The 13,687-nt window shown below is 44.7% G+C and overlaps 1 protein-coding gene across 1 annotated transcript in view; it reads left to right on the top strand.

The window, feature by feature from the left end:
* The window catches only part of KIF5C (kinesin family member 5C), a gene marked incomplete at its 3' end in the record, with an annotated part of 134,739 nt that overhangs the window by 50,711 nt on the left and 70,341 nt on the right, over window positions 1-13,687 (top strand). The window contains exon 3 of the mRNA XM_080927207.1: window positions 7,461-7,534. Within this exon, the coding sequence (XP_080783333.1) occupies window positions 7,461-7,534 (74 nt within the window). The remainder of the gene's footprint in view (window positions 1-7,460; window positions 7,535-13,687) is intronic.

Genomic DNA, 13,687 nt, shown 5'->3' on the forward strand with positions numbered 1-13,687 from the left:
TTTCACTGCAACTCCTTCTCCAGCTCTTTCTGCCTCTCTGAGTTGTGTTCTGAGCCTCAGGGAATGTGGAAGCTAGACACCCTATTGAAGGCTGAGCAGAGACACTTACTCTCAGTACTTTGATTAGTTTCGAGTCTCTACTTAACTGTTGACGACTGCAGAGAGAAGCCAAGATTGAGCGAAGCACAATTAGTGGGTATAGACATAAATATTGACAAGGCAGTTTTGATGGCAGGACTGGTTAGCAAACAATAATAATGTATTTCTCCCTAGGGCCATTGACCTCCTGAGTTATGGGCAATGGCCAGGTTTATAGTATGAGACTTAAATTTGTTTCTATGAAGTAGGCCTCAAATCCAAGCCAAGACCAAATGGTTATCTATATAACTTCATGCTGCTATTGCACCATAGGGAGAGTCTTTCCTGGTAGGTTGGTATTGTAGCTTGGAGGTTGCAGGAATACCTTTGATGCCTTTTCTCCCCCAGTGGCCTGCATAGCACCTTCTGGTACTATCAAGCTCACGAGCAGGGAGGGAGCTTCCTGAGCTCTATGTTGTACAACCAATGTGTTGGTGTCTTCAGCAAGAAGATCTTATCATCTAGTTGTGCTGCATAAGCAAGAACAATGGTAAGCCTTATTGTTTCAGGAGCTTTAGACCCTCCCTGACCAATAACTTGGAGTGAACTATCCAGTACTTGGTTTTCTTTAACAACTGAGACTATCTTCTAGAGGGATCATTGTCTACTAATGTAGGGTATCTATGTTCAACCTCTGTGTGTATGTGTATATATGAGTGTAGATGTACTTAAGTTTATTTTTTAATGAATTAAAAAATAAAGTAGTAGATTTCTATTGAGGTTCTTTGAATATCTTTAGTTTTGGTTAGCTCACCCTGCTCATTTCCTCTCTCTTCATTTCCTATCTCCATTCCTGTTTAAGACCTTGGCTTTCTGTATCCTTTCTCCTTCATATTATATGTTTTCTTCTATCTTCTCTTGCTCTTAAGACTTCTTTACCTCTTTTCTGTCATCATTGACCTTTTCTATCTACCTGGGCTTGACAGATACATGGTTGAACTACTTTTAAAAGTAACCTCCAAGGTGCCTGTGAGAGAAAGTGACTTTCCTTTCTGCATCATTAGGGTAAATCATGCATATATAAGCAAGACTTCCTTGGAACACACGATGGAGCACCACTAAGTCATCTTGTCATAAGAGGCCTGCCAAAGTTAGGATTGGGGAAGGGGGTAGGGACTGAGATACGAATCAAAATGACTCTGAAGATCAGCATGGTCTCCTGATTCATGATGCTGTCTAGGCTGATGAGCTCTGTCTCCTAGTCTGTCTAGACCCTTACGAAGCCTGATTTATAATTTTAGAGTCTTGGGATTTCCCATACTCCATTTTTGTTGTGTTTTTCAAAATGTTGGTTGAAAGAACATGATGATTTCTCCATTTCTGTGGGAAGAGGTTGTAAGGTTTGTGGCTATAATCATGGCAAATAAGGCTCCTGTGGGTGCTTAGGCATTAAACTCCATGGTTATCAGATATTATTGTTGAGGTCCTGGTAACTGTATCCTAGTTAGCAGAAGCTGCTGTAGGTCTTCTTCACCTGCCAAAGCAATTGAATGCAGACTGCCCAAATGCTTAGAGAAGGTGGTTTTAAAAAATTTTTTTATTATTTTTATTTTTTCTAATTGATTTCTTTAAGCTACAGTTATTTATTTATTTATGCAGGTAATATTAAGTGCTTACTACATGATAAGTACTGCCAGGGACTGTTGTCACCCAAACACTAAGAGTGTCTGCTAGGAGCTCTCAATGTAGAAGAGGCATATGCATATATCATTACTGTACCTTTAGGTGCTATGTAGGTTGTGTGTGTACAATACCAGGACCACGCAGAGGAGTGCCACTTTGTGCCGATTTGATGGGTTAGGGGAGGGAGTGGAGAGAACTGCTAGACAAACCGAAGATACCAGCGATGTGGCTTGCTTGGGTAGCTCGGAGGGAGTGGTGTCAGGCTTTGAGTGCACAGTGGTAAGTGAGGTTGCCAAAGGCAGTCTGCGTTCTCTGGTGGACATGCTGGATTTTCTCCTAGCGTCAGTGTGAGCAGACGGAAAAGCTGTAGGTTTAGGAAGATAAGCTCAGATCTGTTTTGTTATTCCTCACTCGCTATATTATGTCTGCCCTTAAGTACCTTAGATGTTGCATCTTAAAGAGTAAGGTAATGAGGTGTGAACACTGCTTTCCCTACCATATTAAAGTGGCATTTGATACTCAGAGAATAAAGCACTTTGACCAAATCTAGAAGAACGGGTGGGCCTGGACCTCGAGACCTTGTTTGCTGTTGGACTGTGCTCTGAGTTATCTTGCCTTTCCTTCCTTTTTTAGTCACATCATATGGACTATTAACCAACAGCCCAAAATGCTGGGGAAAGGAATGAGTTGTGGGGAGAGTAGAGGAGAAAGAACAGCCAGTGTGGCCCCAGAGCTGGTCAGTCGTGGGTGAGCTTCCATTCTGAAGTGCAGTGGCTTTTGAGGGGTCAGTGTATAGGAATAGTCACTCTGCTCGGAGGAGACTAAAGCGAACGTGTTCTCAAGCCTAAGAACCGTCTGCCATTTACCGTGATGCGGTCTTTGTGCTGCCCTGGGTTCATGGAGACTCTGCTTCTTCATTCACAGTCATGGGCGGCTTGAGTTGTTTGGTTCGCTGGCAAACCTTAGGATCCCAGTCAGAGCAGCCTTTAGCTGTTGTCAGAAACCTGGCGCCCTGACACAACACCATCTCACCTGGGGAGGTTTAGTCGGCCGGGCAGCTTCTTAGGAATACCCCAATGATGAACTGTCCCCAGGTACTTACTTAACAAAGCACTCACCTCTCCCATATACCTGGGCTTAGCTGTAAGAAGAACCTTGATTTGTGCTTGAGCTTCTGAATTCTGTATCCTGAGCCGGCTAGTATCCTCTGTCCTCGTCCCTCCTCTTTGGAGAGAAGATACCACTTGTCACCTGCAGCAGAAGCTTCTGGGTTTGCCTGGCCTGCTGGATGGACGGACACTGGCCTGGGAGGTGTGGGGCTCTGTGGTGTGAGTTGAGCTCACATTATTCCAGACACCATCCCCAAGGAAGCTTCTGTCCGGACGAGCGCGGCCAGCCTGTGAAGATGGTCATTCTGCTCTGCAGACATCAAAGCAATGCGTTTCCCGAGCCCAGGAACTGTTGGCCATTCACTGCGATGGAAGTTTGTAAGCCTTTTGGTTGGGAACCATGACCTGGTCCAGGAGGCAGTACATGGCTCTCTGCACAGGGCCCAGCACAAGCCCGTGCTTGAATTTTCCCTCAGGAGACTGTGCTGGCTCCTCTTTCAGCCCAGAATTGCACTGGTTTGCCAATGGCTTTCTCTTGCTGGCACCTTCCACTAACCATAAAGCACACAGGGAATAAACGAACGCATCCTCTCAAATCTGAGAAGATAGACAAGCTAGGTTAACAGGACCTTACCTTTCCAAATTATCTCTTGGTTCAGAATTGAGTCGATAGAGGGCAACGTTAGCTGCATTCAGTTTTGATCTGGGGCGTTCTCTAAAATGTATTACTTGTAAGATGATTCCGGGTACTCGAAAGGCCAACCAGAATGTGCTTTAGTGGCTTCTATATGTTCTCTATTAAAAAAAAAAAAAGAAAGAAAATTGTGCTCAGTGTCGCCATAGTAAAGAGAAGGGATTTTTCTCTGAGTACTCCCACAGCCTCTCATTACCTCAGCCCAACATGAGCCAGTGTCACTTAGGCATGGTCCTATCCCAGGCCCACACAGAGCTAGGGTACCTTGATATTCAGGTCATTTTGTTTTCATTTCATCAGAGCTGGGATTATAGGTGTGTGACATCACTCCTTGATTGTGGGGTGCTGAGGATTAAAGCCAGTGTTTGTGCCCTCTAAGGAAACACTACCAGCCAATCCGAGACTTGATACCGTGGCCCGGTTTGTTAACACGGAGAACAGGGACTGTAAACTACATAGTTGATGAGACTGTGTCCTGTGTTCAGTGAGAACAGCCCCTAGGCCTCAGGAGATGTCAGAGGAAGAGGAAGGTGGCAGAGGAAGGAGTGTGGGCTGGGTTTAGCTCTGAAGTCAGTTTCCTGTAGGGCATGGCACTTTGCCACGCTTCAGAAAAAGGGATCGAGATCAGAGCTGGATGGCCATAAGCCCCAGGCCAGTAAATCCTGAGTTCTACATACACAAGAGTGCAAAGTAAGGAAGACCCTTCAGCTTGAGATGTTTAATTTTTCAAAAATAAAACACTTTCTGTCGTGGCAGTGCTGGGCCTTCCTGAAGCTGCTTGTGTTATGACTATTGAATTTTAAAATCACAGCTGAAGGATGGAACCTCTTTCTTTGGGTCCCTCAAAGTACATGTTCGCCATGTTCATGAAGTGAGGAGGCACACTGCATCACTCTCATGTTCATGCAGTGAGGAGGCACACTGCATTACTGTCTCATGTTCATGCAGGGAGGAGGCACACTGCATCACTCTCATGTTCCTGCAGTGAGGAGGCACACTGCATCACTCTCATGTTCCTGCAGTGAGGAGGCACACTGCATCACTCTCATGTTCCTGCAGGGAGGAGGCACACTGCATCACTGTCTCATGTTCATGCAGTGAGGAGGCACACTGCATCACTCTCATGTTCATGCAGTGAGGAGGCACACTGCATCACTCTCATGTTCATGGTACTGAGGAGGCACACTGCATCACTCTCATGTTCATGCAGTGAGGAGGCACACTGCATCACTGTCTCATGTTCATGCAGTGAGGAGGCACACTGCATCACTCTCATGTTCATGGTACTGAGGAGGCACACTGCATCACTGTCTCATGTTCATGCAGTGAGGAGGCACACTGCATCACTCTCATGTTCCTGCAGTGAGGAGGCACACTGCATCACTCTCATGTTCATGCAGTGAGGAGGCACACTGCATCACTCTCATGTTCATGCAGTGAGGAGGCACACTGCATTACTGTCTCATGTTCATGCAGTGAGGAGGCACACTGCATCACTCTCATGTTCCTGCAGGGAGGAGGCACACTGCATCACTGTCTCATGTTCATGCAGTGAGGAGGCACACTGCATCACTCTCATGTTCATGCAGTGAGGAGGCACACTGCATCACTCTCATGTTCATGCAGTGAGGAGGCACACTGCATCACTCTCATGTTCATGCAGTGAGGAGGCACACTGCATCACTCTCATGTTCATGCAGTGAGGAGGCACACTGCATTACTGTCTCATGTTCATGCAGTGAGGAGGCACACTGCATCACTCTCATGTTCCTGCAGGGAGGAGGCACACTGCATCACTGTCTCATGTTCATGCAGTGAGGAGGCACACTGCATCACTCTCATGTTCATGCAGTGAGGAGGCACACTGCATCACTGTCTCATGTTCCTGCAGTGAGAAGGCACACTGCATCACTCTCATGTTCATGCAGTGAGGAGGCACACTGCATCACTCTCATGTTCCTGCAGTGAGGAGGCACACTGCATCACTCTCATGTTCCTGCAGTGAGGAGGCACACTGCATCACTCTCATGTTCCTGCAGTGAGGAGGCACACTGCATCACTCTTATGTTCATGCAGTGAGGAGGCACACTGCATCACTCTCATGTTCATGCAGTGAGGAGGCACACTGCATCACTCTCATGTTCATGCAGTGAGGAGGCACACTGCATCACTCTCATGTTCATGCAGTGAGGAGGCACACTGCATCACTGTCTCATGTTCATGCAGTGAGCAGGCACACTGCATCACTCTCATGTTCATGCAGTGAGGAGGCACACTGCATCACTGTCTCATGTTCCTGCAGTGAGAAGGCACACTGCATCACTGTCTCATGTTCCTGCAGTGAGGAGGCACACTGCATCACTCTCATGTTCCTGCAGTTAGGAGGCACACTGCATCACTCTCATGTTCCTGCAGTGAGGAGGCACACTGCATCACTCTCATGTTCCTGCAGTGAGGAGGCACACTGCATCACTCTCATGGTCATGCAGTGAGGAGGCACACTGCATCACTGTTTCTAAGCCCAGAGGAATCTTCTCTGAGAGTTGACATTTTTGTGGAAATTGAAGCTTAAACCTGTAAACCTAACACTGACTTCTTCAGTTTTGGTTTTTTTTTTTTTTTTTTTTTTTTTTTGCGCTTCTTCATGCTCTTACTAGGGAAACCACTTTCAAAAACCAACATGTTAGCTTTCCCCACCCCCAACTTGATACAAACTCACACAGAAGGGCTGGTAGGGTTTTTTGTTGTTGTTGTTTGTTTTGTTTTGCTTTTTTAAAAGTGTTACTTTTTTCTTCAGTTCACTGAAATCCCTTTCTTCCCCATTCCAAGTCATACTCTTAACAATCTCAGATTAGTAAAATATGCATCACTTTTCCTTTGAAAGGCTTACAAGCAAAACCAAATCACCACCATCACCAAACCAGCACAACCAGATTCAGAGAGGACAGGGGACAGGGGACCATCCCAATCTGAAGCAAACGGAGGTGGCTGGCTGGTACACTTTGGCCCCAGGTAGCATTCTCTGTACAGGGCACTTGCCCTCACCATCAGCCACGTAAGGAATTCCTCTCGGTGCAGAGTGGTAGGTCAAAGATATTAATTATGCATTATTTCCCTTCCTGTGATGGTGGGGGGGCAGGAGGGAATATGTTTTAATCATCTCTGCTGCTCTGAAAGAATTCCCATCCGTGACCTTCAGCTCCACAACACAAAGCAGCCCTCACCTGCGCTCATCCCCTTCTCCCTGTGTGAAAGGGCAGCCATCCCAAGATGTGGGCTTTCACAGTGTACTTACTGTGCAAGAAAGAGAAATTCCTGATGCTGAGGCCATCCTGCTAGTCAGGTAGTGAAAAACACACAAACACAGGCATTGAATTTAGGTCAGGCCTCCTGGTTTCCAGGGTGACTGGATCAGCTGTGGAGCTCAGTTTGCAGTGTGGTGCCTTTTGCTCCCCTCGCCCTAGTCTGTTGGGATGGGACTCTGATGAGGTCTTCATGGGAAATGGCCTGAAGGATCCAGATTTAGCTGGCCGAGACCAAACCTTCAGGCACGACATTCTATCCTAATCTCCAGAAACCGCAAGCCTGCTGGCTTTTTCTCCCCAAAGATCTCAAGAGAGTAACACCTAGGCGAAAGCTTCGAGTAGCTGAAAAAGTACTCTTACCCTTCAGCCAGGCAGTCTGTGGAAATGGGAGTCCCTTTTCCTTATTTGTGGTACAGCAAACTCTCGTTTCTGTTCTTATTTCACAGGCATACTTAAAAAGCACATGCATTTGGCACATATCATGTTTGTAAGAAGACAGAGAGGGACCATTTGGAAACTGCAACTTTACCTCATACAACCAATGCCAGGATCAACATAATGAATTAATGTTCATCTGTCTTATGCTTGCAGATGTCCTTGAGGGTTATAATGGGACAATTTTTGCATACGGGCAGACGTCATCAGGAAAAACCCATACCATGGAGGTAAGTTTGCGTTTTCAGTGTCTGAAGTAACTGGTGCTTCCCACAAAGCCTGAGATGCATGTGACAGCCGATGGTCCTGTCCTTGGGGAGTTTTAGAGCACCAGTGAAAATTTAGTTTTCAAAACACCTTTGCTGACCTGTCTGTCCAATTAAAACAATAAATTTCATTAAGAAATGGTCAGATATGGGGGTATAGCTTAGTGCAGGCCCTAGATTAGATCCCCAGCATCACACACACACACACACACACACACACACACACACACACACACACACACACACCACTGCTGCTACAACCATTATGAATAGGTAATTAGTGATGTGGATTCTTTGGACTGCAGCTCACTCTAACAGACAGAACTCGTTGTAAAAATCATTTGGTCATTTGCCGTGTGGAGGGCCTCTGAGGAAGGCAGTCTCCTAAGAATAAATTAAAAACAAAACAAAGCCAACTCCTATAGGTCAGAGACTTTAAAGAGGTTGGGTTATAGACCATATTTGGACTACAGATATACTTTTATGATGTTTGTCTGTTTGTTTGTATCTATGTATGTCTGTATATATGAATTTGATTATCTTTAAAATGAAGTAATTTTACAAAATCGTTTTTCCATTTTTTAAGACTGAACACTGAAGATTTTACGGCCCTGGGTGAATTTAGGAGAAACTGCAGTTTCCCAGAGCAGGAATTTTTATGTTCTTGTTTTTATCTTTGTGGGTTTTTTTTTTCTTTATTTTCATTGCTTGGACTTGAACCCAGAGCCTTATGTATCCCAAGCAAACGCTTTGCCACTGAGCTGTGTTCTTAGCCTTTGTCCATATTTTTGTTAACATGTATTTAAAGTAGCTGTCACTGAGAAGAAACCCCATAAAGTATTTGTTAAAACAGTACCAGTATGGTAGCTCTGTCCACCCTGTGTGTATGCGGCTGGGTTTTCCAGTAGGCCTCAGTGCACTTTGCCCACAATCCGAATGAGTATGAACCGATGTGCCCGTTCCAATGTAAATTGGTGAGGTGCTCACCAGGACTGTGTAAACACTGGAAGAGATGACCTCATTCAGGGTTTGACTGTGGAGCTTGGTGGCTCCAGGCTATCTTCTAAACAGAAACTCTTTCTTGCCCTCTTTTCTGCTTTTTACCAGGAGCTCCCGAAGACCTCTCTGGTGCTGGATAATTTGTCTAAAGTAATGGTTCTCAACCTGTGGGTTGGGATCCCTTTGAAGGCCACATATTAGATATCCTGCATTTATGACATTTCTATTATTTATATCAGATACTTACACTATGATTCATAACAGTAGCAGTGAAAATAATTTTATGGTTGAGGTCACCACAACATGAGAGACTATGTATTAAAGGGCCACAGCATTAGGAAGGTTGAGAACCACTGGTCTAACGGCTAGGCCTACCCTGACAGGTGAGATGAGGTAAGGTGAGGGGGAGAGAAAGGAGAGAGGAGAGGAGAGGAGAGGAGAGGAGAGGAGAGGAGAGGAGAGGAAGGTTATTATATGAAACAGAACCACAAAGTGTGTTTGGAGAATTGAGCTTGCAAGCAGCAGGGTAGGATGAATTCTTAATCCTTCAAACTAAGGTTTTTTTTTATTTATGAGTCCCTCTCGGGAACAGTCCTGAGACTGCTGCTGCAGAATAGATTTAGCTCATGAATCATTCCTATTGAAGAGGAGATTTCAAAGACGCGGGGCTAAACTCTTCAGAGCTCTGATGTTCTGTGCACTGATTGGAGTGTGGGCCGGGATGCTGGGAATCTCATTTCTGTTGGCTTGACTGTCTTTTGCCCATTTTGCAGAAGACAAAGTGGTTTTCGGTCTGTGCAAATTAAAGAAACACGAGGTTCACTTGCCTTTTCTTCTCCATCAGGACTACTGCCCGACACATGGGTTACGTTAGCTAGTTGTCTACACACCTTGCTCCCCAAGCAGTTCATTCTAGAAAACCTGGCCTTGTGTTTCTGTGTCCCTACTTTGGCCCTCCATATCTCTCTCTCTCCAGGGCAACGGGGCCCTGAACTTGCAGGTACTAGTGGAGTTGTACTTGCATACTTTCCCAGCCCCACTTCTGCTGAAGATGGAGGAAGGGGGGACTGACAGAGGAAAAGGAAAGAGAGGGAGGAAGAGAGTGTTCTTTTGGGATCTCAAGAGGGAACACATCAGTTTTTAGGTTTCAGAAAATTAGTAAGGTGTTATGTAACACAAAAGAAGAACCCTTTACTATTTTAAATCCCCAAACTATTAGAGAATGATTACGAGAGTGAATTCTAAGCTTTGGGGATTGATTTATCATTAACAAATGTAGAGTATTTTGCTAAATGTCATAAACTTAAGAATTATCGTCATTGAGAGAGACTGTCCTGCAAAGGAAGGCTTTGGAGGAAAATGGGTGGGCATAGCTGATGGAGACTGTGTCATCCTGTGCTGCTGTGGGGACATTTGAGCCTTTGTGTCTTGAGCACACTCTGGATCCACCTCAGAGGAGCTGAATTCCATACTGTTCTCATCTGAGATCCCGTTTCTGTCACCTGTGCACGTTTGTCAGCATCATGAGTTACTTCTCTTTCTTGTGACCTCTGCCTGCAGCTGGAAGGAGTTGGCTGAACTTTTCCATGCCACCCAGTGCTGGATCCTGCTGCTCAGTGGGTGTTGAGAAGCTGGAGGAGGGTAGGGGTCTGTCAAGTGGAAGCCCGGGGAAAGGGATTGCTTCAAGCTAATGTCCCAGACTGTAGGAAACAGAAGTTCAGGACTCTGGAAGGCAATTAAATAAAAATACTCTGCAGGCATTGTGTCTTCTAAAAGGAGGGTTTTATATATTCATCATTACATACATAGGTCTTCAAAAGCATTCAGAAGGGATGTTAGCTCCCAAGAGAGCAGACTATCACATTTTAAAGCGGACTTTTTTTTTTTTCTTAATTCCTCAGTTTTGGGTCTGATATCCAGTGGTGTTGCCCTTATCTTCTTCCTGCTAAAAGAGAATAACACATAATCCTCCATAAAACTGGGAAGATTAGCGTCTCACGATACTGCATTTAAGGGGGATTTTTCAGGTAAAATAGGACTCACTGGGCAGCATTGGTCCTGAGGATAGTAGGTACCATCATGCAAGGTGGACTTTTCAGGAGAATACGCAGGTTGGTGGAGAGGATGTTGTGCTGCTGGGTGCAGACAGGCTGAGTGTGGGACTTGTCTCACCAGTTGGTCTGCTGCTTGGAAGTGATGATACTTGGTTCCTGTACTCAGAGGCCCTCTTCAGCAAGTTGAGTGAGATGGAGAAAGACACTTGGTGATTTCCCTTTAGTTTGGAGGGACATCTGGAGGCCATAGGAATCCTGTACTCTCTCCAGCCACCTTGCAAACCTGCCTGATGATTCGGAACAAAATGAAGAGTGCGGGGTGCTCAAATGATGCTGGGGTGCTCTAATGATGCCGGGGTGCTCTAATGATGCTGACTTCTTGTTTCCCCATTGATAGAATTTGAGGAAACTGTGGAAACCAAGGATGCCACTGGCAGAGAACAGAGTCTTGTTGAGTGGTCAGCGGATCATGCCCTGGTTCTCTTTCTGTACTTGCTCCTGGAAGGCTGTCTTCAGTTGGAAAAGTTTCTGGAGGGAGTTGTACAGAGCACAGCTGTAAAGTGTTTGTCCTACTTACTCCCTCGGAGGAGGGATAGCCAGCAGCCCACCTCTCTCTACTGGGCCTCTCTTATCCCTGAGCCATACTACCCTTTGGTTGTCTCTGATAGGGCACGCTTACTCTCAGTTCCTGTTTTTGCTGCTGCCAGCTCACCCCTGCTGCCTACAGCCCCTGCCCAGCCTAGAGCTCCGTCATCCTGCACACTCTGGGGGCTCCCAAAGAATCCATCTCTGTTACCTCAGCTGGAAGGACCTTCATGGTCACTGAGTTCACCTCTTTTCAAAGCCTGGTGACCACGTTGTATCTGTGCATGTATGTTTCATCTGGAAGCAGTATGATCTTTACACACACAGACACACACACACACACACAACACAAACAGGCATTCTGTATATATTATACACACACTTTCCATATATGTCACACACAGGCATGTACCACACACATCTCCCACATACATCATATAGACACAGACATACCCCACTTATGCAGAAATATTCCATATGTTTATATATGCAGCACACATTCCATATATATATTACACAGAGCATATACTGTTCAAACATCCTCTACACATATGCAGAACACACAAATACATTGTACACAAACACACACCTCTTTTCACACTGCCACATATCAAACAGACATATATCTCACATACATCACACCCTCTCATATATCATACATATATATGTTCCGCATGTGCATATACATTTGCCATAACAGATATCACATACATACTCCCTGCCCCAGGCTATTTTGGCAAGCTGACATTAAATAAGAAATTAATAAAAGGTGATTTATTGGAAGAGACTCTTTCAGGAAAACAAATTTGAGTCAGGTATAAATGACTTTCAGATTATCGTGTATTCTTCTCTGATTGTGGACCACAAAGAAGGAGCTGTCATGGATTTATCATTGATTATTCAAAAGCTCTGGAGGTTTGGGTAGAAAAGACTTTACTGGCCGAATGGGGCAGTAAAATTTAACTGAAAGAACATCTGTCTTTTAATCCTAGGATTTCTTTTGCCAGTAGTCTCTGCCGCATAGAGCTTTTGGACATGGTCTGTTTTGCTTGTGTTTATGATGACCTGTGTGATTCAAATGTGATCACAATTTGAAACCCTGAGGCTCAGTTAATTGGAGCTGTTTCCCTAAGATACTATAAGGAAGTAGCCTGGAGTAGGGCACTGCTTATAACTTCATCACACCAGGTCAGTGAGGACCTGTGGGGAGATGGATGTTCTACACTAATGAGTACTGAGTCCTTCCTGTGGCAGGGAGTGCTTCATACATTCTATTGAACACAAACTCCACACTAATTTTATGCAGTAACCCCTTGAGTGTTAGGCAAACTCTATTTTTAGTGTGTCTAGAACCAAACTAAAACACAATGCAAATACAACATTTGATTTGTTGCTCTTGATAGATGAGGGCAGCATGCTAGAAGATCCAGACAAGACAGTAGCCAGGCACATCTGAATTCTGCATTCCTATTGCCTATAAGTAGGGAGTCAGGAGTCAGATGTGTCAAGAAATTGGGATACCAAGTGCTTGGTGGCACATCTTTAATGCTTCTGTCTACATAGGTTTTTGCTCTTGCAAACTCAAATGTTGACTTGGGAGTTCCTTTTAGGGGAGCATTGTGTGATGAAGACCTGGAGGAAAAAAAGAGGATTAATCGAGAAAAGCAATGTTGGCTTTCAGGGCACTGGGCAGATTTGGACCAGGTGTCTGAATTTGTAAAGGTTGCTGACTGGGCAGATGTGGACCAGGTGTGTGTAAAATCTGTAAAGGTTGCTGACCAGGCAGATGTGGACCAGATGTTCGTGTGAATCTGTTGATGGGCATTTCCAAGGACTGAGGAGAAAACTAGCTTTTGTGTTACTATTTCTAGAGTTTTATAACTTTGTAAAAAATCTTCAGGTACAGCATATCTGAACATCTCCAGGGTATGTTCTGGCAGATAGGTTGTTTAACACTTGGGAGAGGACTTGGATAGTCATTTCACTGTAATGGTAAGAGAAGATTCTGTGGACTTGTGTACCTTAAGATCACATCAAGGCCATGTCTTTAAGTGCTTGAGGATCCCATTAGTGGGAACTGTGAGATATTGTCTCTCCCATTCCCTCCCACAGGGCTTCCTTGAGACTCGTCATCTCTTGAGAGCCCTTATAGGTGGAGAAAGAAATTCTAGGCATAAAAATGTATTTAGTAATGTTCAGAAAGAGTATTCTTCCACCTGGTCAGTAAAATTAATAAAAGTGGAAAAAAGAAATATAAGACCTTTCAAGTTAATTTAAATATTAAAAGGAGTAAAAGACATATTAGGAACAATTCAGTCAGAGAACTGATTTCAAAAAAAGATCAATGGAATGGATTTTTTTGGCTGGTCTGTAAAATGATCCCTAAGAGGGTATTTTGAGAGTAAGGATTTTAGAAAATCTTGAACAGTGGTTAAATCTACCCATTCTTGAGCAGATTTTATTTGGGATTAGCTTATGT

Source organism: Micromys minutus (assembly GCF_963924665.1).
Source record: "Micromys minutus genome assembly, chromosome: 13".
Taxonomy (NCBI): Eukaryota; Metazoa; Chordata; class Mammalia; order Rodentia; family Muridae; genus Micromys; species Micromys minutus.